The sequence below is a fragment of the Pseudophryne corroboree genome, chromosome 2, assembly GCF_028390025.1.
Source record: "Pseudophryne corroboree isolate aPseCor3 chromosome 2, aPseCor3.hap2, whole genome shotgun sequence".
NCBI lineage: Eukaryota > Metazoa > Chordata > Amphibia > Anura > Myobatrachidae > Pseudophryne > Pseudophryne corroboree.
In genome coordinates, this window is record NC_086445.1 from 25478100 (window position 1) to 25505742 (window position 27643).

General features: G+C 50.7%; 1 protein-coding gene across 1 annotated transcript in view; it reads left to right on the top strand.

The window, feature by feature from the left end:
* Window positions 1–4244: 4244 nt before the first annotated feature.
* The window catches only part of LOC134994027 (oocyte zinc finger protein XlCOF22-like), a 32741-nt gene continuing 9342 nt past the window's right edge, over window positions 4245–27643 (top strand). The window contains exons 1-2 of the mRNA XM_063950920.1: window positions 4245–4367; window positions 9818–9964. Of these exons, the coding sequence (XP_063806990.1) occupies window positions 9887–9964 (78 nt within the window). The 5' untranslated portion in view covers window positions 4245–4367; window positions 9818–9886. The remainder of the gene's footprint in view (window positions 4368–9817; window positions 9965–27643) is intronic.

Sequence of the window (27643 nt, forward strand, 5' to 3'; positions counted from 1 at the left end):
GACACTCCCCCGTTTCTTCAGACACTCCTGCGTTTTTCCCAGAAACGGCGGCGTTTTTCCGCACACTCCCATAAAACGGCCAGTTTCCGCCCAGAAACACCCACTTCCTGTCAATCACACTATGATCACCAGAACGATGAAAAAACTTTGTTAGGCCGTGAGTAAAATAACAAACTTTTGTGCTAATTTACTTGGCGCAGGCGCACTGCGAACATTGCGCATGCGCAGTTTGCGACTAATCGCTCCGTTGCAAAAAAATGTAACGAGCGAACAACTCGGAATGACCCCCATGGTCCTCTTTTCTGATGAAAGCAAATTTTGCATCTCATTTGGAAACCAAGGTCCCAGAGTATGGAGGAAGAATGGAGAGGCACACAATCCAAGATGCTTGAAGTCCAGTGTGAAGTTTCCACAGCCTGTGTTGATTTGGGGTGCCATGTCATCTGCTGGTGTTGGTCCACTGTGCTTTATTAAGTCCAGAGTCAACGCAGCCGTCTACCAGAACATTTTAGGGCAATTCATGCTTCCTTCAGCAGACAAGCATTATGGAGATGCTGACTTCATTTTCCAGCAGGACTTGGCACCTGCCCACACTGCCAAAAGTACCAAAACCTGGATCAATGACCGTGGGATTACTGTGCTGGATTGGCCAGCAAACTCGCATGACCTGAACCCCATAGAGAATCTTTGGGGCATTGCCAAGAGAAAGATGAGTAACATGAGACAGAACAATGCAGAAGAGCTGAAGGCCGCTATTGAAGCATCCTGGTCTTCCATAACGCCTCAGCAGTGATATCGGCATTGAGGCAGTAATTCATGCAAAAAGGGGCCCAAACCAAGTACTGAGTACATATGCATGATTATACTTGTCAGAGGGCTGAAATTTCTCTATTTAAAATCCTTGTTTTATTGATTTTATGTAATATTCTAATTTTATGAGATTTTGGATTTGGGGTTTTCTTTAGAAGTAAGCCACAATCATCAAAATTATAACAAATAAAGGCTGAAATATCTCACTTTCCATGTAATGAGTCTATATAATATATTAGTTTCACCTTTTAAGTTGAATTACTGACATAAATAACTTTTGCACGATATTATAATTTTCTGAGTTTCACCTGTAGTTCCTTTTATGGTAGACATGATTGTCATTCCTTCTAGTATCTGCCAACCCAGTGCTGGTACTGACATTAGGGTCTACAATAAGATCTGCTGCTTCGCACCTTCATAGAAAGAACGCTAGACATCTCTATGTCACCCTCCTCTCTCTCCCTATAGCTATATACACCCATCTCACCCTCCTCTCTCTCCCTATAGCTATACACCCATCTCACCCTCCTCTCTCTCCCTATAGCTATACACCCATCTCACCCTCCTCTCTCTCCCTATAGCTATATACACCTATCTCACCCTCCTCTCTCCCTATAGCTGTACACTCATCTCACCCTCCTCTCTCTCTCCCTATAGCTATACACCCATCTCACCCTCCTATCTCTCCTTATAGCTATACACACATCTCACTCTCCTCTCTCTCCCTATAGCTATACACCCATCTCACCCTCCTCTCTCCCTATAACTATACACCCATCTTACCCTCCTCTCTCTCCCTATAGCTGTACACTCATCTCACCCTCCTCTCTCTCTCCCTATAGCTATACACCCATCTCACCCTCCTCTCTCTCCCTATAGCTATACACCCATCTTACCCTCCTCTCTCTCTCCCTATAGCTATACACCCATCTCACCCTCCTCTCTCTCCCTATAGCTACATACACCCATCTCACCCTCCTCTCTCTCCCTATAGCTATATACACCCATCTCATCCTTCTCTCTCTCCCTATAGCTATACACCCATCTCACCCTCCTCTCTCTCCCTATAGCTATACACCCATCTCACCCTCCTCTGTCTCCCTATAGCTATATACCCATCTCACCCTCCTCTCTCTCCCTATAGCTATATACACCCATCTCACCCTCCTCTCTCTCCCTATAGCTATACACCCATCTCACCCTCCTCTCTCTCCCTATAGCTATACACCCATCTCACCCTCCTCTCTCTCCCTATAGCTACATACACCCATCTCACCCTCCTCTCTCTCCCTATAGCTATATACACCCATCTCATCCTTCTCTTTCTCCCTATAGCTATACACCCATCTCACCCTCCTCTCTCTCCCTATAGCTATACACCCATCTCACCCTCCTCTGTCTCCCTATAGCTATATACCCATCTCACCCTCCTCTCTCTCCCTATAGCTATATACACCCATCTCACCCTCCTCTCTCCCTATAGCTATACACCCATCTCACCCTCCTCTCTCTCCCTATAGCTATACACCCATCTCACCCTCCTCTCTCTCCCTATAGCTATATACACCCATCTCACCCTCCTCTCTCTCCCTATAGCTATACACCCATCTCACCCTCCTCTCTCTCCCTATAGCTATACACCCATCTCACCCTCCTCTCTCTCCCTATAGCTATACACCCATCTCACCCTCCTATCTCTCCTTATAGCTATACACCTATCTCACTCTCCTCTCTCTCTCCCTATAGCTATACACCCATCTCACCCTCCTCTCTCTCCCTATAGCTACATACACCCATCTCACCCTCCTCTCTCTCCCTATAGCTATATACACCCATCTCATCCTTCTCTCTCTCCCTATAGCTATACGCACATCTAACCCTCCTCTCTCTCCCTATAGCTGTACACTCATCTCAACCTCCTCTGTCTCCCTATAGCTATATACCCATCTCACCCTCCTCCCTATAGCTATATACCCATCTCACCCTCCTCCCTCTCCATATAGCTATATATACCCATCTCACCCTCCTCTCTCCCTATAGCTGTATACACCCATCTCACCCTCCTCTCTCTCCCTATAGCTGTACACCCATCTCACCCTCCTCTCTCATCCTATAGCTATATACCCATCTCACCCTTCTCTCTCTCCCTATAGCTATACACCCATCTCACCCTCCTATCTCTCCTTATAGCTATACACACATCTCACTCTCCTCTCTCTCCCTATAGCTGTACACTCATCTCAACCTCCTCTGTCTCCCTATAGCTATATACCCATCTCACCCTCCTCCCTATAGCTATATACCCATCTCACCCTCCTCCCTCTCCATATAGCTATATATACCCATCTCACCCTCCTCTCTCCCTATAGCTGTATACACCCATCTCACCCTCCTCTCTCTCCCTATAGCTGTACACCCATCTCACCCTCCTCTCTCACCCTATAGCTATATACCCATCTCACCCTCCTCGCTCTCCCTATAGCTGTATACACCCATCTCACCCTCCTCTCTCTCCTTATAGCTGTACACCCATCTCACCCTCCTCTCTCTCTCTCTCTCTCTATAGCTATATACACCCAACTCACCCTCCTCTCTCTCCCTATAGCTGTATACACCCATCTCACCCTCCTCTCTCCCTATAGCTATACACCCATCTCACCCTCCTCTCTCCCTATAGCTATATACCCATCTCACACTCCTCTCTCTCCCTATAGCTGTACACTCATCTCACCCTCCTCTCTCCCTATAGCTATATACACCCATCTCACCCTCCTCTCTCTCCCTATAGCTATACACCCATCTCACCCTCCTCTCTCTCCCTATAGCTATATACACCCATCTCACCCTCCTCTCTCTCCCTATAGCTATATACACCCATCTCACCCTCCTCTCTCTCCCTATAGCTATACACTCATCTCACCCTCCTCTCTCTCTCTATAGCTATACACCCATCTCAACCTCCTCTCTCCCTATAGCTATATACACCCATCTCACCCTCCTCTCTCTCTCCCTATAGCTATATACACCCATCTCTCCCTCCTCTCTCTCCCTATAGCTATACACCCATCTCACCCTCCTCTCGCCCTATAGCTATACACCCATCTCACCTTCCTCTCTCTCCCTATAGCTATACACACATTACTGTACATGTAGAACATGAGGAGAGCCAGGCTGGGGTAAGGCAGCAGTCAGGGCATAGCAGCAGCGGCCAGCACCAGGCTACATGCCCCTTCTCAGCAGCTACTGTCCGGCCCGGTGATTCCCCTGCAGCACACACCCATCTCACCATCCACATCACCTCCTCCGGCTACCAGTGTGACTACAGGCCTCGTTACTATAGCGACGCACAGGTACACGGCACTTCTGGCATCCAAGCCTCGTTTCTATGACGACGACGACCCTGGCGCTGGGGACTTCCGGCATCCGATCCTCGTTCCTGCGCTGATCCCTCCCCGCATGTGACTGGCACTTCCTGTGTTCCAAGCCTCGTTTCCAGCCATGTGCTCTGTCTCTCATCTCCCCGGTGATTGCTGCCAGTGACTGGCTCCTCTGCTGCAGTGAGTTATATCCTTCCCCTGCCTGACTGCTACTGGGAGAGGGGGGTGTGACTGGTTCTGTACTGGGAGTGAGGTGTGTGTGACTGGTACTGTACTGGGAGAGGGGTGTGTGTGACTGGTTCTGTACTGGGAGAGGGGTGTGTGTGACTGGTACTGTACTGGGAGAGGGGCGTGGGACTGGTACTGTACTGGGAGAGGGGTGTGTGTGACTGGTACTGTACTGGGAGAGGGGTGTGTGTGACTGGTACTGTACTGGGAGAGGGGTGTGTGTGTGTGACTGGTACTGTACTGGGAGAGGGTGTGTGTGACTGGTTCTGTACTGGGAGTGAGGTGTGTGTGACTGGTACTGTACTGGGAGAGGGGTGTGTGTGACTGGTTCTGTACTGGGAGAGAGGTGTGTGTGACTGGTACTGTACTGGGAGAGGGGCGTGGGACTGGTACTGTACTGGGAGAGGGGTGTGTGTGACTGGTACTGTACTGGGAGAGGGGTGTGTGTGACTGGTACTGTACTGGGAGAGGGGTGTGTGTGACTGGTACTGTACTGGGAGAGGGGTATGTGTGTGACTGGTACTGTACTGGGAGAGGGGTGTGTGTGACTGGTACTGTACTGGGAGAGGGTGTGTGTGGCTGGTACTGTACTGGGAGAGGGGTGTGTGTGACTGGTACTGTACTGGGGGAGGGTGTGTGTGGCTGGTACTGTACTGGGAGAGGGGTGTGTGTGACTGGTACTGTACTGGGAGAGGGGTGTGTGTGTGACTGGTACTGTACTGGGAGAGGGGTGTGTGTGACTGGTACTGTGCTGGGAGAGGGGTGTGTGTGACTGGTACTGTACTGGGAGAGGGGTGTGTGTGACTGGCACTGTACTGGGAGAGGGGTGTGTGTGACTGGCACTGTACTGGGAGAGAGGTGTGTGACTGGTACTGTACTGGGAGAGGTGTGTGTGTGACTGGTACTGTACTGGGAGAGGGGTGTGTGACTGGTACTGTACTGGGAGAGGGGTGTGTGACTGGCACTGTACTGGGAGAGGGGTGTGTGTGACTGGTACTGTATTGGGAGAGGGGTGTGTGTGTGACTGGTACTGTATTGGGAGAGGGGTGTGTGTGTGACTGGTACTGTACTGGGAGAGGGGTGTGTGACTGGTACTTTACTGGGAGAGGGGGGTGTGTGACTGGTACTGTACTGGGAGAGGGTGTGTGTGACTGGTACTGTACTGGGAGAGGGGTGTGTGTGACTGGTACCGTACTGGGAGAGGGGTGTGTGTGTGACTGGTACTGTATTGGGAGAGGGGTGTGTGTGTGACTGGTACTGTACTGGGAGAGGGTGTGTGTGACTGGTACTGTACTGGGAGAGGGGTGTGTGTGACTGGTACTGTACTGGGAGAGGTGTGTGTGACTGGTACTGTACTGGGAGAGGGGTGTGTGTGACTGGTACTGTACTGGGAGAGGGGTGTGTGTGACTGGTACTGTACTGGGGGAGGGTGTGTGTGACTGGTACTGTACTGGGAGAGGTGTGTGTGTGACTGGCACTGTACTGGGAGAGGGGTGTGTGTGACTGGTACCGTACTGGGAGAGGGGTGTGTGTGTGTGACTGGCACTGTACTGGGAGAGGGGTGTGTGTGACTGGTACTGTACTGGGAGAGGGGTGTGTGTAACTAGTACTGTACTGGGAGAGGGGTGTGTGTAACTAGTACTGTACAGGGAAACGGGAGTGTGTGACTGGTACTGTACTGGGAGAGGGGGGTGTGACTGGTACTGTACTGAGAGAGGGGTGTGTGACTGGTGCTGAGAGAGGGGTGTGTGTGACTGGTACTGTACTGGGAGAGGTGTGTGTGTGACTGGTACTGTACTGGGAGAGGGGTGTGTGTGACTGGTACTGTACTGGGAGAGGGGTGTGTCTGGTACTGTACTGGGAGAGGGTGTGTGTAACTAGTACTGTACTGGGAGAGGGGTGTGTGTAACTAGTACTGTACAGGGAAACGGGAGTGTGTGACTGGTACTGTACTGGGAGAGGGGTGTGTGACTGGTACTGTACTGGGAGAGGGGTGTGTGTGACTGGTACTGTACTGGGAGAGGGGTGTGTGTGACTGGTACTGTACTGGGAGAGGGGTGTGTGTGACTGGTACTGTACTGGGAGAGCGGTGTGTGACTGGTACTGTACTGGGAGAGGGGTGTGTGTGACTAGTGCTGTACTGGGAGAGGGGTGTGTGACTGGTACTGTACTGGGAGAGGGGTGTGTGTGTGACTGGTACTGTACTGGGAGAGGGGTGAGTGTGACTGGTACTGTACTGGGAGAGGGGTGTGTGTGACTGGTACTGTACTGGGAGAGGGGTGTGTGTGACTGGTACTGTACTGGGAGAGGGGGGTGTGACTGGTACTGTACTGGGAGAGGGGTGTGTGTGACTGGTACTGTACTGGGAGAGGGGTGTGTGTGACTGGTACTGTACTGGGAGAGGGGTGTGTGTGACTGGTACTGTACTGGGAGAGGGGTGTGTGACTGGTACTGTACTGGGAGAGGGGTGTGTGTGACTAGTGCTGTACTGGGAGAGGGGTGTGTGACTGGTACTGTACTGGGAGAGGGGTGTGTGTGACTGGTACTGTACTGGGAGAGGGGTGTGTGTGACTGGTACTGTACTGGGAGAGGGGTGTGTGTGACTGGTACTGTACTGGGAGAGGGGGTTTCTGATGCTGGGAGGGGAGGTGTCTGATACTGGGGGGGAGGGTGTCTGATACTCGGAGAGGGGGGAAGGGTGTATGATACTGGGAGAGGAGCGTGATTAATATCGGAAGGGTAACAGTGACTGGTACTGTGAGTGGAACATGGCTGATACCGAGAGTGGGGAGTGACTAATATTGGGTAGAAGGTGTGACCGAGTACAGGCAAAGAGAGCGCAATTCTTACTTTAAGAGGGTGTGTGACTGGTACCAGGTGGGAGGAGTGACTGACACTGTGAGGGGGGGCGTGACTGGTATCAGGTGGGAGGAGTGACTGACACTGTGAGGGGCGGAGTGACTGGTACCGGGTGGGAGGAGTGATTGACACTGTGAGGGGCGTCGTGTCTGGTATCGGGTAGGAGGAGTGACTGACACTGTGAGGGGGGCGTGTCTGGTATCGGGTGGGAGGAGTGACTGACACTGTGAGAGGGGGCGTGACTGGTATCGGGTGGGAGGAGTGACTGACACTGTGAGGGGGGGCGTGACTGGTACCGGGTGGGAGGAGTGACTGACACTGTGAGGGGGGGCGTTTCTGGTATCGGGTGGGAGGAGTGACTGACACTGTGAGGGGGCGTGTCTGGTATCGGGTGGGAGGAGTGACTGACACTGTGAGGGGGGCGTGTCTGGTATCGGGTGGTAGGAGTGACTTACACTGTGAGGGGGGCGTGTCTGGTATCGGGTGGTAGGAGTGACTTACACTGTGAGGGGGGGCGTGACTGGTACCAGGTGGGAGGAGTGACTGACACTGTGAGGGGGGGCGTGACTGGTATCGGGTGGGAGGAGTGATTGACGCTGTGAGGGGGGCGTGACTGGTACCGGGTGGGAGGAGTGACTGACACTGTGAGGGGCGTGACTGGTACCGGGTGGGAGGAGTGACTGACACTGAGGGGCGGCGTGTCTGGTATTGGGTGCAGGGAGTGACTGACACTGTGACGGGGGGTGTGACTGGTGCTATGAGGGGGGGGGGTGTCTGGTACCAGGTGGGGGGAGTGACTGACACTGTGAGGGGGGGGGGGGGCGTGACTGGTACTGGGTGGGAGGAGTGACTGACACTGTGAGGGGGGCGTGACTGGTATCAGGTGGCAGGAGTGACAGACAGTGTGAGGGGGGCGTGACTGGTACCGGGTGGGAGGAATGACTGACACTGTGAGGGGGGCGTGACTGGTACCGGGTGGGTAGAGTGACTGACACTGTGACACTGTGAGGGGGGGTGTGACTGGTACCGGGTGGGAGGAGTGAATGACACTGTGAGGGGGGGGGGGGGTGTCTGGTACCAGGTGGGAGGAGTGACTGACACTGTGAGGGGGTGTGTGACTGGTACCGGGTTGGAGGAGTGACTGAGACTGTGAGAGGGGGGCGTGTCTGGTACCAGGTGGGAGGAGTGACTGACACCGTGAGAGGGGGCGTGTCTGGTACCAGGTGGAAGGAGTGACTGACACTGTGAGGGGGCGGGCATGTCTGGTATCGGGTGGGAGGAGTGACTGACACTGTGAGGGGGGGCGTGACTGGTATCGGGTGGGAGGAGTGACTGACACTTTGAGGGGGGGCGTGACTGGTATTGGGTGGGAGGAGTGACTGACACATTGAGGGGGGGTGTGACTGGTACCGGGTGGGAGGAGTGACTGACGCTGTGGGGGGTGGCATGACTGGTACCGGGTGGGAGGCGTGACAGACACTGTGAGAGGTGGCGTGACTGGTACCGGGTGGGAGGCGTGACAGACACTGAGAGGTGGCGTGACTGGTACCAGGTGGGAGGCGTGACAGACACTGTGATAGGTGGCGGAGTGACTGGTACCGGGTGGGAGGAGTGACTGACACTGTGAGAGGTGGCGTGACTGGTACCGCGTGGGAGGAGTGACTGACACTGTGAGAGGGGGGGCGTGACTGGTACCGGGTGGGAGGAGTGACTGACACTGTTAGGTGGGGGTGTGACTGGTACTGGGTGGGAGGAGTGACTGACACTGTGAGAGGGGGCGTGACTGGTACCGGGTGGGAGGAGTGACTGACACTGTGAAAGGGGGCGTGTCTGGTATCAGGTGGGAGGAGTGACTGATACCAGCTTATCCCCAGCAGTTTATTTGGGCATATTTCCTTTCCCCAGATGTAGAAAGTGAAAGGCTTCCCCTGACAGACTCCTGCAGCCCCCATAGTTAGCAGTGCGGTCTATGCAGTGTGGGTGACATTTTGGAGAATCTGGGAGGAAATAACACTGGGGATAACAAATTCCAGTCTGTGCAGCTGTAACATATTTCACCTGGAACAACCGACCCCAAATATAAGTGTCGGCAGAGTCTGATTGGCTCACTGGGGAGTTGCCGGGATCCGTTGCCAGTCTGTGTATGCCGGGACAATGTTTAGAGGCACCGCGCTCGCTGCACTTGCACCTATTGTCTGCATCATTGTCTGGTTGTGACATCAGTGATGATGATGTGCGTGAGCCGGTGCAGCGAGCCGGACACAGACTGGTAGCGGATCCCAGCAATACCCCGGTGAGCCGGACCTGCTCTTGTCTTGGAGGTTTGAAACTGTTTGGCGAAAATCCTCTTGGCCACTGTGGGACCATTGTTTAATCCTGAAGCAGTGCAGCATCGTATGGCTAAGCAGGTTTATGAAGCTGGATCAGGGGAACTTCTGAGAAACTCTGACCATGGCTCTGTGGCTTGTGTTACATATGAGGATTTAATGGTCACTCAGTGTACTCTGTGATGTTATTATACTAATAATTATATTTATTCCTAGACTACTGTGCAGTGAGGACAGAGAGGAAATCACAGGAGGGTGATACCTGTCCTGTATAAATCACTGAGGATGGACACGGACAGGAGCCCTGTGACTGAGAGGATATTACATCTCACCCTGGAGATCATCTACCTGCTGACTGGGGAGGTGAGGGGATCTGGGAGTATCACTTATATCTATAGTAGTAATAATACAGGGACATAACTGGGGAGGTGAGGGGATCTAGGAGTGTCACAGTGACATCACTTACAGCTATAGTAATAATACAGGGACATGACTGGGGAGTTGAGGGGATCTGGGAGTATCACTTATATCTATAGTAATAATACAGGTACATGACTGGGGAGGTGAGGGGATCTGGAAGTGTCACAGTGACATCACATATCTATAGTAATAATACAGGGACATGACGGGAGGTGAGGGGATCTGGGAGCTTCACAGTGACATCACTTATATCTATAGTAATAATACAGGGACATGACTGGGGAGGTGAGCACTGGGAGTGTCACTGTGACATCACTTGTATCTATAGTAATAATACAGGGACATGACTGGGGAGGTGAGGGGATTTGGGAGTGTCACAGTGACATCACTTATATCTATAGTAATAATACAGGGGCATGACTGGGGAGGTGAGGGGACCTGGGAGTGTCACAGTGACATCACTTTTATCTATAGTAATACAGGGACATGACTGGGGAGGTGAGGGGTTCTGGGAGTGTCACAGTGAAATCACTTATATCTATAGTAATACAGGGACATGACTGGGGAGGTCAGGGGAATCTGGGAGTGTCACAGTGACATCACTTATATCTATAGTAGTAATACAGGGACATGACTGGAGAGGTGAGGGTCTCTGGGAGAGTCACAGTGACATCACTTATAACTATAGAAATAATACAGGGACATGACTGGGGAGGTGAGGGGGATCTGGGAGTGTCATGGTGACATCTCTTGTATCTATAGTAATAATACAGGGACATGACTGGGGAGGTGAGGGGAACTGGGAGTGTCACAGTGACAGCACTTTATATCTATAGTAATAATACAGAGACATAACTGGGGAGGTGAGTGCAACATTATAAAAGTGATGTATCGTTACAGTAGTTGTAGTGTTACATCATGTCTTTAATTTTGCCTTTCAAAATTACATTAAGCCCTCCTTCCTCATCCAGCACCGTGCACCTAGGGTGAGCACTACTACTTGCCATATGTTTGCAGTGGTGTATATGTGTTATTGCGGCCTATTGAGAGTATTTGGAGATCCTGTAATGTCAGAATTGTTAGGCGCCGCGTTGCCCGGCGCCTAGCAACTAGGGACGCCGTGCGCGCTGAGCCGCCGGGTCCCTAGCAACGCTAGGACGCCGTGCGCGCTGAGCCGCCGGGTCCCTAGCAACGCTAGGACGCCGGGCGCGCCGAGCCGCCGGGACCTTAGCAACGGGGACGCCACAGGCGGACCGCGTTCCCCGTTGCTGGGTCTATTAATTAGTGTGCACACATGTTTCTCTGGTCGTGCAGCAAGGCAGCTGCACGACATTTATTGTAATTAGGTTCTGTACTCTGATTGGAGGATTCCCTGCTAAATGCCTTCTCAGGGTCTCACACAGACGCCGGTGATAGTTTCCTGCATGCTGCTCATGTTTGGTGAACGTCTGTTCCTGGTCTGCTGTGCCCGGTCGTTCCAGTCCTCTGAGTTCCTGAGTCTTGGTGTTTGTCATCTCATCCCAAGGAGTTCTCCTGGTCCTCAGTTACCTGTGACAGTCTATAGAGGATCTCGTTTGGTTTCGTGAGTGGTGGCTCTGCCGCGTGCTGCGGCCTAGGCCGCTTCATATTGTTTTCTGGTTTTGGAGCATTTGCGGAGGTATCCGCTTCCACAGTCCTCTCCGGTACTCGGCGGTGCCATGTAGGAGAGTGGACAAGTGGAGTATTTTTGGTTGTTCTTTTCCCTGGCGGTAATCCGCGCATACTTTAGTTTTAGGTTTGTTAGTAGCCCCTGGCCTTGTTGTTTAGTTAGAGGGCCCCTTGTTATCACCCTGTCTCGGTTCACTCTTTGTCTCTCATTAAGACCTGAGGGGGCATCGGAGTTGGGCAGACGTAATCCGCCCTTCAAACGCGGCTGCCATGGGCCCAAGAAACCATAGTCTCGCAAGAGTGTACTGACAGCACGGGCGAGACAACGGAGATAGGGTGCCAGGGGCTATTCCCATTCCTTTCCCCATTCCCAGCATTACGTTCTGGTATTCAGGTCCCTTCATATAAGATCACCCCAGACCTGAGTATTAGAATCATAACATTATCACCGGCCCAAACTTAAAAAAAAAAAAAAAAAAAGAAAAGAAAAAAAAGGGGTTTTAAATTTTTTCCCATTCTGTTTTGGTGAGAGTAAAAACCGGCTTCATGAATCCGGCAGGGTTAGGACCAAATCCTGGTCAGCTTTTAGTTAACCAAATTCAAGAACTAACTCAGATGGTTCAGGACCTTTCTCTTCGGGTGAGATCACAGGAAGATCTTTTGCGAGCCTCCCCGAGGGTGGTCCCAGAACCAAAGATGCATTTACCCGATCGTTTTTCGGGTAACCGAAAATATTTTTTTAATTTTAAAGAAGCTTGTAAGCTATATTTTCGTTTAAGGCCTAGTTCCTCTGGTACTGAATCTCAGCGGGTTGGGATTATTATGTCATTGCTCCAGGGGGATCCACAGACCTGGGCGTTTGGGTTGAAAGCTGAAGATCCTGCTTTGTTGTCAGTAGACGCCTTTTTTGGATCTTTGGGTCTGTTGTATGATGACCCAGATAGAGAGGCGTCAGCTGAGAGTCACCTGCGTGCTCTTAAACAAGGTAAAAACCCAGCAGAGGTGTATTGTACCGAATTTCGCCGTTGGTCGAACGACTGTGGCTGGAATGACCCGGCCCTGCGCAGTCAGTTTTGCCTCGGTTTATCTGAACTTATTAAAGACAGTCTCCTTCAGTACCCCGCTCCTGAGACTCTCGATAAACTCATGGAGCTTGCTATTAAACTAGATCGTCGTCTCCGAGAGCGGAGGGCTGAAAGAGGAACAACTTTTAGGCCTAGTCCTTGTGTTTCTACCTTTCCAGAGGACGTCGAGGAGCCCATGCAGATGGGTCTCTCCCGGCTGTCCCCAGAGGAAAGAACCAGAAGATTAAGTTCTGGTCTCTGTTTGTACTGTGGTGGTAAGGGACATATTGCTCGCAACTGTCCGAACAAGTCGGGAAACGCTCTGACCAAGTGAATTGTGAGGGGGTTCACTTAGGTCTGCAGCTTATCTCCTCAAATGACTCTCTCTTAGTTCCTGTTAAGATTTCCTTTGGCAGCCTCAGTTCATTGGTGTCGGCCTTTGTCGACAGTGGAGCTGCAGGAAATTTTATGGATTTAACTTGGGCAAAGGCCTTAGGCATTCCACAGATACCGTTGGATAAACGTATCACCATGCACGGGTTAGATGGGGGTCCACTTTCCAATGGGATAATTACTCACCGCACACCTCCAGTATTACTTACTAGAGATGAGCGGATTCGGTTTTACTCGGTTCTCAAAACCGAATCTTATTGGCTCACGGATGTCACGTGTTTTGGATAGCCAATAAGATTCGGTTTTGAGAACCGAGTAAAACCGAGTAAAACCGAATCCGCTCATCTCTATTACTTACAGTAGGAGCCTTACATTCTGAAGATATAGAATTCTACCTTACACATTGTCCGGCAGTTCCTGTAGTTTTGGGTCACCCTTGGCTTGCCTTTCATAATCCCACCATTGATTGGCGGTCTGGGGAGATTTCCCAATGGGGTCCTTTTTGTGTTAAGGAATGTATTTCTCATCCAGTCCGGGTTGCAGCAGTCGTCCCAGAGCTTATTCCTGTGGAATATCAGGATTTTGCCGATGTGTTCTCCAAAGGCAATGCGGACATTCTGCCTCCCCATCGGTCCTACGACTGTGCAATTGAGTTAGTACCAGGTGCCACTTTGCCTAAGGGGAGATTATATGCCCTGTCCGGGCCAGAAACCACGGCCATGAATAATTACATTCAGGAAAGCCTTAAAAAAGGTTTTATTAGGTCTTCAAAATCTCCGTTGAGTGCAGGATTTTTCTTTGTTGAGAAAAAAGATGGGTCGCTTAGACCATGTATTGATTTTAGGGCTCTGAATAAGATCTCTGTGAAAAACACCTATCCTTTGCCATTAATATCAGTGCTTTTTGATCAGTTACGCTCCGCCGTGATCTTTTCGAAAATTGATCTTAGGGGAGCTTACAACCTCATCCGAATAAAATCTGGGGATGAGTGGAAGACGGCTTTCAGCACTCAGTCGGGTCACTATGAATACCTGGTGATGCCGTTCGGCCTGTCAAATGCTCCGGCGGTTTTTCAAGACCTCATCAACGATGTTCTCCGTGACTTCCTTGGTAAGTTCGTGGTCGTTTATCTAGACGACATTCTGATATACTCTGAGTCTATGGAACAACATATTACCCAGGTGCGTCTGGTTCTTCAAAAATTACGAGAGAATCATTTATATGCTAAGCTTGAGAAGTGTGATTTTCACATCACGGAAGTGTCTTTCTTGGGGTACGTTATTTCTCCCCAGGGATTTTTCATGGAACGAAAAAACTTCAGGCCATCCTTAATTGGGCGCAACCCACTAATTTAAAAGCAATTCAGCGCTTTTTAGGGTTTGCTAATTATTATAGGCGGTTCATTCATACTTTTTCTGACCTGGTCGCTCCCATAGTAGCTTTGACAAAAAAAGGAGCGGATCCCTCCAATTGGTCGCATGAAGCTGAGTTAGCCTTCCGGGCCTTGAAGCAGGCCTTTGTCTCGGCTCCTGTCCTCAGACATCCTAATCCGGAGCTTCCCTTTATTGTGGAGGTTGATGCCTCAGAGGTTGGAGTGGGGGCTATCCTGTCTCAGGAAGATCCGGAGTCTCAGGAGTTACATCCTTGTGCCTTCATGTCCAGGAAATTCTCCTCCGCTGAATCCAACTATGACGTTGGTAATCGGGAATTACTGGCAGTAAAATGGGCTTTCGAGGAATGGAGGCATTGGCTGGAGGGAGCTAGGCATACTATTACTGTTTTCTCTGACGTCCTAGTGGATGCTGGGAACTCCGTAAGGACCATGGGGAATAGCGGGCTCCGAAGGAGACTGGGCACATCTAAGAAAGAATTAGGACTACCTGGTGTGCACTGGCTCCTCCCTCTATGCCCCTCCTCCAGACCTCAGTTAGAATTCTGTACCCGGCCGAGCTGGTTGCACACTAGGGGCTCTCCTGAGCTCCTAGAAAAGAAAGTATATATTTAGGTTTTTTATTTTTCAGTGAGATCTGCTGGCAACAGACTCACTGCTACGAGGGACTTAGGGGAGAGAAGCGAACCTACCTGCTTGCAGCTAGCTTGGGCTTCTAGGCTACTGGACACCATTAGCTCCAGAGGGATCGAACACAGGCCCAGCCTCGGTCGTCCGGTCCCGGAGTCGCGCCGCCGTCCCCCTTGCAGAGCCAGAAGCAAGAAGAACGTCCAGGAAATCGGCGGCTGAAGACTCCGGTCTTCATTAAGGTAGCGCACAGCACTGCAGCTGTGCGCCATTGCTCCCCATGCACACCACACACTCCGGTCACTGATGGGTGCAGGGCGCTGGGGGGGGGGCGCCCTGGGCTGCAATAAGAGTACCTTATATTGGCATAAAACACATAATATAGTCAGTAAGACTATATATGTGTAAAATCCCCTGCCAAAAATATCCTTAAAAAAGCGGGAGAAGTCCGCCGAGAAAGGGGCGGGGCTATCTCCCTCAGCACACTGGCGCCATTTCCTCTCACAGCTCCACTGGAAGGACGCTCCCCAGGCTCTCCCCTGCAGTTTCCAGGCTCAATAGGGTAAAAAAGAGAGGGGGGGCACTAAATTTAGGCGCAAACTGTATATTTATAGCAGCTATAGGGGAAAAATCACTGTGTGTAGTGTGAATCCCTGCATTATATAGCGCTCTGGTGTGTGCTGGCATACTCTCTCTCTGTCTCCCCAAAGGACTTTGTGGGGTCCTGTCCTTAGTCAGAGCATTCCCTGTGTGTGTGCGGTGTGTCGGTACGGCTGTGTCGACATGTTTGATGAGGAGGCTTATGTGGAGGCGGAGTAGGTGCCGATAAATGTGATGTCACCCCCTGCGGGGTCGACACCTGAATGGATGGATATGTGGAAGGAATTACGCGACAGTGTCAACTCCTTACATAAAAGGTTTGACGACATAGCAGATGTGGGACAGCCGGCTTCTCAGCCCGTGCCTGCCCAGGCGTCTCAAAAGCCATCAGGGGCTCAAAAAACGCCCGCTACCTCAGATGGCAGACACAGATGTCGACGCGGATACTGACTCCAGTGTCGACGACGATGAGACTAGTGTACATTCCAATAGAACCACCCGTTACATGATTACGGCAATGAAAAATGTGTTGCACATTTCTGACTATTACCCCAGGTACCACAAAAAAGGGTATTATGTTTGGGGAGAAAAAGCTACCAGTGGTTTTTCCCCCATCGGATGAGTTAAATGAGGTGTGTGAAGAAGCGTGGGCTTCCCCCGATAAGAAACTGGTGGTTTCTAAAAGGTTACTAATGGCGTACCCTTTCCCGCCAGAGGACAGGTTACGTTGGGAGACATCCCCTAGGGTGGATAAAGTGCTCACACGCCTGTCAAAGAAGGTGGCACTACCGTCTCCGGACACGGCCGCCCGAAAGGAGCCTGCTGATAGGAAGCAGGAGGCTATCCTGAAGTCTGTATATACACACTCAGGTATTATACTGAGACCGGCTATTGCTTCAGCATGGATGTGCAGTGCTGCAGCTGCGTGGTCAGATTCCCTGTCTGAAAATATTGATACCCTAGACAGGGACACTATATTGCTAACCATAGAGCATATTAAAGACGCAGTCTTATACATGAGAGATGCACAGAGGGATATTTGCCGGCTGGCATCTAGAATAAATGCAATGTCCATTTCTGCCGGGAGAGTATTGTGGACTCGGCAGTGGACAGGTGATACAGATTCTAAAAGGCACATGGAGGTTTTGCCTTACAAGGGTGAGGAATTGTTTGGGGACGGTCTCTCGGACCTAGTTTCCACAGCAACAGCTGGGAAGTCGACATTTTTACCCCATATTCCCTCACAGCCAAAGAAAGCACCATATTATCAGGTACAGTCCTTTCGGCCCCAGAAAGGCAAGCGGGTTAGAGGCGCGTCCTTTCTGCCCAGAGGCAGAGGTAGAGGAAAAAAGCTGCAACATACAGCCAGTTCCCAAGAACAAAAGTCCTCCCCCGCTTCCTCTAAGTCCACCGCATGACGCTGGGGCTCCACAGGCGGAGCCAGGTGCAGTGGGGGCCCGTCTCAGGAACTTCAGCGACCAGTGGGCTCGCTCACGGGTGGATCCCTGGATTCTACAAGTGGTATCTCAGGGGTACAAGCTGGAATTCGAGACGTCTCCCCCTCGCCGTTTCCTCAAATCTGCCTTGCCAACAACTCCCCCAGACAGGGAGGCAGTGCGTACCCCTCCTTCAACAAGGACGAGGTAACTATTCCACAATGTTTGTGGTACCGAAACCGGACGGTTCGGTGAGACCCATTTTAAATTTGAAATCCTTGAACACTTATATAAGAAGGTTCAAGTTCAAAATGGAATCGCTCAGGGCGGTTATTGCAAGCCTGGACGAAGGGGATTACATGGTATCACTGGACATCAAGGATGCTTACCTGCATGTCCCCATTTACCCTCCTCACCAGGAGTACCTCAGATTTGTGGTACAGGACTGTCATTACCAATTCCAGACGTTGCCGTTTGGTCTGTCCACGGCACCGAGGGTATTTACCAAGGTAATGGCCGAAATGATGATACTCCTTCGGAAAAAGGGAGTTTTAATTATCCCGTACTTGGACGATCTCCTTATAAAGGCGAGGTCCAGGGAGCAGTTGTTGGTCGTAGTAGCACTATCTCGGGAAGTGCTACAACAGCACGGCTGGATTCTGAATATTCCAAAGTCGCAGCTGGTTCCTACGACGCGTCTACTGTTCCTGGGGATGGTTCTGGACACAGACCAGAAAAAAGTGTTTCTCCCGGAGGAGAAAGCCAAGGAGCTGTCATCTCTAGTCAGAGACCTCCTAAAACCGAAACAGGTGTCGGTGCATCACTGCACGCGAATCCTGGGAAAGATGGTGGCTTCTTACGAAGCAATTCCATTCGGCAGGTTCCATGCAAGGATCTTTCAATGGGATCTGTTGGACAAGTGGTCCGGATCGCATCTTCAGATGCATCGTCTGATAACCCTGTCTCCAAGGACCAAGGTGTCTCTGCTGTGGTGGCTGCAGAGTGCTCATCTTCTAGAGGGCCGCAGATTTGGCATACAGGACTGGGTCCTGGTGACCACGGATGCCAGCCTTCGAGGCTGGGGGGCAGTCACACAGGGAAGAAACTTCCAAGGACTATTGTCAAGCCAGGAGACTTCCCTACACATAAATATTCTGGAACTAAGGGCCATTTACAATGCCCTAAGTCAGCCAAGACCCCTGCTTCAAAACCAGCCGGTACTGATCCAGTCAGACAACATCACGGCGGTCGCCCATGTAAACCGACAGGGCGGCACAAGAAGCAGGATGGCGATGGCAGAAGCCACAAGGATTCTCCGATGAGCGGAGAATCACGTGTTAGCATTGTCAGCAGTGTTCATTCCGGGAGTGGACAACTGGGAAGCAGACTTCCTCAGCAGGCACGACCTCCACCCGGGAGAGTGGGGACTTCATCCAGAAGTCTTCCAAATGATTGTAAACCGGTGGGAAAGGCCACAGGTGGACATGATGGCGTCCCGCCTCAACAAAAAGCTAAAAAGATATTGTGCCAGGTCAAGGGACCCTCAGGCGATAGCTGTGGACGCCCTAGTGACACCGTGGGTGTACCAGTCGGTTTATGTGTTCCCTCCTCTTCCTCTCATACCCAAGGTACTGAGGATAATAAGAAGGAGAAGAGTAAGAACTATACTCGTTGTTCCGGATTGGCCAAGAAGCGCTTGGTACCCAGAACTTCAAGAAATGATCTCAGAGGACCCATGGCCTCTGCCGCTCAGACAGGACCTGCTGCAGCAGGGGCCCTGTCTGTTCCAAGACTTACCGCGGCTGCGTTTGACGGCATGGCGGTTGAACGCCGGATCCTAAAGGAAAAGGGCATTCCGGAGGTAGTCATTCCTACGCTGATTAAAGCTAGGAAGGATGTGACCGCAAAACATTATCACCGCATATGGCGAAAATATGTTGCTTGGTGTGAGGCCAGGAAGGCCCCAACGGAGGAATTTCAGCTGGGTTGTTTTCTGCACTTCCTACAGTCAGGGGTGACTATGGGCCTCAAATTGGGTTCCATTAAGGTCCAGATTTCGGCTCTGTCGATTTTCTTCCAAAAAGAACTGGCTTCACTGCCTGAAGTTCAGACTTTTGTTAAGGGAGTGCTGCATATTCAGCCCCCTTTTGTGCCTCCAGTGGCACCTTGGGATCTCAACGTGGTGTTGGATTTCCTAAAGTCGCATTGGTTTGAGCCACTTAAAACCGTGGAGCTAATATATCTCACGTGGAAAGTGGTCATGCTGTTGGCCTTGGCTTCGGCCAGGCGTGTGTCAGAATTGGCGGCTTTGTCTTGTAAAAGCCCTTATCTGATTTTCCATATGGATAGGGCGGAATTGAGGACTCGTCCCCAATTTCTTCCTAAGGTGGTATCAGCGTTTCATTTGAACCAACCTATTGTGGTGCCTGCGGCTACTCGGGACTTGGAGGATTCCAAGTTGCTAGATGTAGTCAGGGCCCTGAAAATCTATGTTTCCAGGACGGCTAGAGTCAGGAAGACTGAATCGCTATTTATCCTGTATGCACCCAATAAGCTGGGTGCTCCTGCTTCAAAGCAGACTATTGCTCGCTGGATCTGTAGCACGATTCAACTTGCACATTCTGCGGCTGGACTGCCGCATCCTAAATCTGTAAAAGCCCATTCCACGAGGAAGGTGGGCTCTTCTTGGGCGGCTGCCCGAGGGGTCTCGGCTTTACAACTTTGCCGAGCTGCTACTTGGTCGGGTACAAACACATTTACAAAATTTTACAAGTTTGATACCCTGGCTGAGGAGGACCTTGAGTTTGCTCATTCGGTGCTGCAGAGTCATCCGCACTCTCCCGCCCGTTTGGGAGCTTTGGTATAATCCCCATGGTCCTTACGGAGTTCCCAGCATCCACTAGGACGTCAGAGAAAATAAGAATTTACTCACCGGTAATTCTATTTCTCGTAGTCCGTAGTGGATGCTGGGCGCCCATCCCAAGTGCGGATTGTCTGCAATGCTTGTATATAGTTATTGCTTAACTAAAGGGTTATTGTTTGGAGCCATCTGTTGAGAGGCTCAGTTGTTATTCATACTGTTAACTGGGTATAGTATCACGAGTTGTACGGTGTGATTGGTGTGGCTGGTATGAGTCTTACCCGGGATTCCAAATCCTTTCCTTATTGTGTCAGCTCTTCCGGGCACAGTTTCCTAACTGAGGTCTGGAGGAGGGGCATAGAGGGAGGAGCCAGTGCACACCAGGTAGTCCTAATTCTTTCTTAGATGTGCCCAGTCTCCTTCGGAGCCCGCTATTCCCCATGGTCCTTACGGAGTTCCCAGCATCCACTACGGACTACGAGAAATAGAATTACCGGTGAGTAAATTCTTATTTTTACGGACCATAAGAACCTGCAATATATTGAGTCAGCTAAACGGCTTAATGCTCGGCAGGCACGTTGGGCATTGTTTTTTACTCGTTTCAGGTTTATAATCACCTTCAGGCCTGGTTCCAAGAATACGAAAGCTGATGCCCTGTCACGTTGCTTTCTTCCGGTTCACAATAGCAATCCTGTTACTACCCCCATAGTTCCATCCTCAGTCATCCGGGCAGGCCTCACACAGGATTTATTTACTCAGTTAAACCAGCTTCAACACCAAGCTCCTAGACTTACTCCTGCTGGTCGTCTTTTTGTTCCTGAATTTTTGAGAGGCACTGTTTTAACGGAGTTTCATGACAACAAAGTCTCGGGGCATCCGGGTATCACTAAGACCTTGGAGTTAGTCTCTCGCTCAGTGTGGTGGCCTAGTCTTTCTAAAGACGTTAAGGAATTTGTCCATTCCTGTCAGGTTTGTGCACAGCATAAGGTTCCTCGTTCGTTGCCTATCGGGTAACTCATGCCTTTAGCCGTTCCTCTCAGGCCATGGTCTCATATTTCCATGGATTTCGTGGTGGACCTTCCCCTTTCAGCCGGATTGCGAGTCATTTGGGTGGTAGTGGACCGTTTTAGTAAAATGGCTCATTTCATTGCTCTTCCCCGATTACCCTCTGCTCAAGGGTTGGCAGTTTTGTTCCTCCGCCATGTGTTCAGGCTCCATGGTTTGCCCACTGATGTTGTCTCTGATCGGGGTCCACAATTCATCGCACGATTCTGGAAACGTTTTTGTGCCTCTTTGAAGATGAAACTGTCTTTAACATCTGGTTACCATCCACAGTCTAACGGGCAAACCGAACGAGTCAACCAGTCATTAAAACAGTACTTACGCTTGTATTCGGCCAAACTCCAGAATGATTGGTCCGAGTTTCTTCCTTTGGCCGAATTTGCTTATAATAACTCTTGTCATTCCTCCAACAAGGAGTCCCCTTTCTTTTCAGTCTTTGGTTTTCATCCTAGAGCCAACTCTTTTTTCTCTGACGTCCTAGTGGATGCTGGGGACTCCGTAAGGACCATGGGGAATAGACGGCTCCGCAGGAGACTGGGCACATCTAAAGAAAGATTTAGGTCTATCTGGTGTGCACTGGCTCCTCCCCCTATGACCCTCCTCCAAGCCTCAGTTAGATTTCTGTGCCCGGCCGAGCTGGATGCACACTAGGGGCTCTCCTGAGCTCCTAGAAAGAAAGTATAGTTTAGGTTTTTTATTTTACAGTGAGACCTGCTGGCAACAGGCTCACTGCAGCGAGGGACTAAGGGGAGAAAAAGCGAACCTACCTAAGTGGTGGTAGCTTGGGCTTCTTAGGCTACTGGACACCATTAGCTCCAGAGGGATCGCACACAGGACCCGACCTCGTCGTCCGTTCCCGGAGCCGCGCCGCCGTCCCCCTTACAGAGCCAGAAGCAAGAAGGTCCGGAAAATCGGCGGCTGAAGACTTCTGTCTTCTCCAAGGTAGCGCACAGCACTGCAGCTGTGCGCCATTGCTCCTCATGCACACCATACACTTCGGTCACTGATGGGTGCAGGGCGCTGGGGGGGGGCGCCCTGAGCAGCAATATTAACACCTTGGCTGGCAAAACTGACACCATATATAGCCCCAGAGGCTATATAGGTGTAAATTACCCCTGCCAGAATAACACAAAAAGCGGGAGAAAGCCCGACAAAAAAGGTGCGGAGCCATCTCCCTCAGCACACTGGCGCCATTTTCCCTCACAGCTCCGCTGGAAGGATCGCTCCCTGGCTCTCCCCTGCAGACCTGCACTACAGAAAGGGTAAAAAAGAGAGGGGGTCACAAATTTAGGCGCAGTATAATATATATATGCAACTATAAGGGAAAACACTCTTTATAGGTGATATCCCTGTGGTATATAGCGCTCTGGTGTGTGCTGGCATACTCTCCCTCTGTCTCCCCAAAGGGCTTTGTGGGGTCCTGTCCTCTGTCAGAGCATTCCCTGTGTGTGTGCTGTGTGTCGGTACCGCTGTGTCGACATGTATGATGAGGAAAATGATGTGGAGGCAGAGCAAATGCCTGTAAATGTGTTGTCACCCCCTGAGGGGTCGACACCTGTGTGGATGGACTTATGGAAGGAATTACGTGACAGTGTCAGCTCCTTACATAAAAGGTTTGACGACATAGGACAGCCGGCTACTCAGCTTGTGACTGTTCCAGCGTCTCAAATGTCATCAGGGGCTTCAAAACGCCCGCTACCTCAGATGGCAGACACAGATGTCGACACGGATACCGACTCCAGTGTCGACGACGATGAGACTAGTGTACCCTCCAATAGGTCCACCCGTTACATGATTGAGGCAATGAAAAATGTATTACACATTTCTGATAGTACCCCAGGTACCACAAAAAAGGGTATTATGTTCGGTGAGAAAAAACTACCAGTAGTTTTTCCTGCATCTGAGGAATTAAATGAGGTGTGTGAGGAAGCCTGGACTTCCCCCGATAAGAAATTGATAATTTCTAAACGGTTATTGGCAGCGTACCCTTTCCCGCCAGAGGATAGGTCATGTTGGGAAACGTCCCCTAGGGTAGATAAAGCGCTTACACGTTTATCAAAACAGGTGGCACTACCGTCTCCGGATACGGCCGCCCTAAAGGATCCTGCTGATAGAAAGCAGGAGGCTACCCTAAAAGCTATATATACACACACGGGCATTATATTGCGACCAGCGATTGCATCAGCATGGATGTGCAGTGCTGCTGCTGCGTGGTCAGATTCCCTGTCGGATAATATTGATACCCTGGATAGGGACACTATTTTGCGGACAGTAGAGCATATAAAGGACGCTGTCTTATACATGCGTGATGCACAGAGGGATATTTGCCGTCTGGCATCAAAATTAAGCGCAATGTCCATTGCCGCCAGAAGGGGGTTATGGACTCGGCAGTGGTCAGGTGATGCCGATTCAAAAAGGCACATGGAAGTTTTGCCTTATAAGGGGGTGGAACTGTTTGGGGATGGTCTTTCAGACCTCGTTTCCACAGCTACGGCTGGGAAATCGACATTTTTGCCACAGGCTACCCCACAGCAAAAGAAGGCACCGTATTATCAAATACAGTCCTTTCGGCCCCATAAACACAAGAGGGCTCGAGGCGCATCCTTTCTGCCGAGAGGCAAAGGTAGAGGGAAAAAGCTGCAGCATACAGCCAGTTCCCAAGAGCAAAAGTCCTCCCCCGCGTCCGGTAAGTCCACAGCATGACGCTGGGGCTTCACAGGCGGATCCGGGTACGGTGGGGGCCCGTCTCAGAAATTTCAGCACACAGTGGGTTCTCTCACAGGTGGATCCCTGGGCCCTTCAAGTAGTATCTCAGGGGTACAGGCTGGAATTCGAGACGTCCCCCCCCCCCCCCCCCCCCCCCCCCCCCGCCGTTTTCTAAAATCTGCCTTACCAGCAACTCCCTCTGCCAGGGAGGCAGTGTTGGTGGCTATCCAAAAACTGTATTCACAGCAAGTGATTGTCAAGGTACCCCTCCTTCAGCAAGGGAAGGGTTACTATTCCACAATGTTTGTGGTACCGAAACCGGACGGTTCGGTGAGACCCATCTTAAATCTAAAATCCTTGAACACTTATATCAAAAGGTTCAAGTTCAAGATGGAATCGCTCAGGGCGGTTATTGCGAGCCTGGACGAGGGGGATTACATGGTCTCCCTGGACATCAAGGATGCGTACCTGCATGTCCCCATTTACCCTCCTCACCAGGAGTACCTCAGATTTGTGGTACAGGACTGCCATTATCAGTTCCAGACGCTGCCGTTTGGGTTATCCACGGCACCGAGGGTCTTTACCAAGGTAATGGCCGAAATGATGATACTCCTTCGCAAGAAGGGAATTTTAATTATCCCGTACTTGGACGATCTCCTGATAAAGGCGAGGTCCAGGGAACAGTTGGTAGTGGGGGTAGCACTTTCTCGGGAAGTGCTACAACAGCACGGCTGGATTCTCAATATTCCAAAGTCACAGCTGGTCCCGACGACACGTCTTCTGTTCCTGGGAATGATTCTGGACACAGACCAGAAAAAAGTGTTTCTTCCAGTGGAAAAAGCCGAGGAGTTGTCATCTCTAATCAGAGACCTCCTAAAACCGGGACAGGTGTCGGTACATCAATGCACACGAGTCCTGGGAAAAATGGTAGCTTCGTACGAAGCAATTCCATTCGGAAGGTTCCACGCAAGGACTTTCCAGTGGGACCTGTTGGACAAATGGTCCGGGTCCCATCTCCAGATGCAACAGCGGATAACCCTGTCGGCAAGGACCAGGGTGTCGCTGCTGTGGTGGCTGCAGAGGGCTCATCTACTAGAGGGCCGCAGATTCGGAATACAGGACTGGGTCCTGGTGACCACGGATGCCAGCCTTCGGGGATGGGGCGCAGTCACACAGGGAAGAAATTTCCAAGGACTGTGGTCAAATCAGGAGATTTCGCTTCACATAAATATTCTAGAGCTAAGGGCCATTTACAATGCCCTAAGCCAAGCAAGGCCCCTGCTTCAGAACCAGCCGGTACTGATCCAATCAGACAATATCACGGCGGTCGCCCATGTAAACAGACAGGGCGGCACAAGAAGCAGGAGGGCAATGGCAGAAGCACAAGGATTCTCCGATGGGCGGAAAATCATGTGTTAGCACTGACAGCAGTGTTCATTCCGGGAGTGGACAACTGGGAAGCAGACTTCCTCAGCAGGCACGACCTCCACCCGGGAGAATGGGGACTTCATCCAGAAGTCTTCCAAATGCTGGTAAACCGGTGGGAAAGACCACAGGTGGACATGATGGCGTCCCGCCTCAACAAAAAGCTAAAAAGATATTGCGCCAGGTCAAGGGACCCTCAGGCGATCGCTGTGGACGCTCTAGTAACACCGTGGGTGTACCAGTCGGTTTATGTGTTTCCTCCTCTGCCTCTCATTCCCAAGGTACTGAGAATAATACGAAGGCGAGGAGTGAAAACTATACTCGTGGTTCCGGATTGGCCAAGAAGAGCTTGGTACCCGGAACTTCAAGAGATGCTTTCAGAGGACCCTTGGCCTCTGCCGCTCAGACAGGACCTGCTGCAGCAGGGGCCCTGTCTGTTCCAAGACTTACCGCGGCTACGTTTGACGGCATGGCGGTTGAACACCGGATCCTGAAGGAAAAGGGCATTCCGGAGGAAGTCATCCCTACCCTGATCAAAGCCAGGAAGGATGTCACCGCAAAACATTATCACCGCATTTGGCGGAAATATGTTGCTTGGTGTGAGGCCAGGAAGGCCCCAACGGAGGAATTTCAACTGGGTCGATTCCTGCATTTCCTGCAAGCAGGGGTGACGTTGGGCCTCAAATTGGGGTCCATTAAAGTCCAGATTTCGGCCCTGTCGATTTTCTTCCAGAAAGAACTGGCTTCACTGCCTGAAGTTCAGACTTTTGTCAAAGGAGTTCTGCGTATTCAGCCTCCTTTTGTGCCCCCAGTGGCACCTTGGGATCTCAATGTGGTTTTGGAGTTCCTGAAATCACATTGGATGCTGGGCGCCCATCCCAAGTGCGGATTGTCTGCAATACTTGTAAATAGTTATTGTTACACAAATCGGGTTGTTATTGCGAGCCATCTGTTCAGATGCTCCGTTGTTATCCTACTGTTAACCGGGGTTCCTATCACGAGTTATACGGTGTGATTGGTGTGGCTGGTATGAGTCTTACCCGGGATTCAAAATCCTTCCTGATTGTGTCAGCTCTTCCGGGCACAGTGTCCTAACTGAGGCTTGGAGGAGGGTCATAGGGGGAGGAGCCAGTGCACACCAGATAGACCTAAATCTTTCTTTAGATGTGCCCAGTCTCCTGCGGAGCCGTCTATTCCCCATGGTCCTTACGGAGTCCCCAGCATCCACTACGGACTACGAGAAATAGAATTACCGGTGAGTAAATTCTTATTTTCCATCATTCTCCAGTTTCTCGTTGATCTTAACCTCCCACCTCAGAGCAATTTGGAGAAAAGTGCACCTTGCCCTCCGAAAAGCGGCCTTCCGAGAAAAGAAATTTTCTGATAGGCTCCGACGTCCTTGCACTTTTAAGGTGGGAGATAAAGTATCTAGGGAAAATTACCAGGTAGGCGCTTAATGCCAATTGATGGACACAGTGGTAAAAATTAAACCAATTTATTACATAGATTGACAACAAACAACACATAAAAATAAACAAGACCACAATACAGTAGTAGTATAAAACTGAGGTTCCGGAGACCTCTAGATTAAATAATAAGTTAAAACTAATTGAATGTACTCAGAAGGTAGTCACAATACCTATATATTAGAGAATAATTCTTTGATAGCTTTTGGCTATATTAGGTTTCTTGCCCAGATGTAAAAAACACACGAATACTTGGCACAATTGTGCATGTGGGTGTCCTCACAATGTGTATTAGGTTCCAATTGGGAAAGAGTTCATCACTTGCCGATTTTGGTATGAACAATGCAAGGATGGACAGAAGTAAAATAGCTGTTACTCACAGACTGGACGGCATTTCCTTTATTATACCGCAATGGTATCGATGTGCGTGGCCGCTCTCTATCACCCTAAGCACGGGTGAGACATCCGTCAGCGGCAGGATTCGTCCGTGGCGTGAGCTGTCTGTAGCGTCAGCTGAAAAGTCGCTCTTTCCTCCGGCAAAGTGTAGATACACCGGTGCAGCGTGCTCCACCCCCAGTGCTGGTGGAATAGTGCTCACCAAGATGAATCACCAGGTGTTCCCAGTATGGTCCAAGGGATTAAATGAAATAGTCACGCTGAAGATATGACAAGTGTCGGCAGTAGTTTAAATGAACTGCTGGGAGGACACACTTCAATTCTTGTTGGCAATAGGTATTGGGGCTCCTTCTCTCTGTATCCTCAACGCGTTTCTCCGCACCCCAGGCGGCTTCTTCAAGAGGCAGAGAGATAAAGTATGGTTGTCAACTCGCAACATCAAGCTTCGACAACCCTCGGCTAGACTGGGACCCAAATTTATTGGACCATTTCTTATCATTAAGAAGGTCAACCCAGTTGCTTTTCGGCTACGCTTGCCAAGATCTCTCAG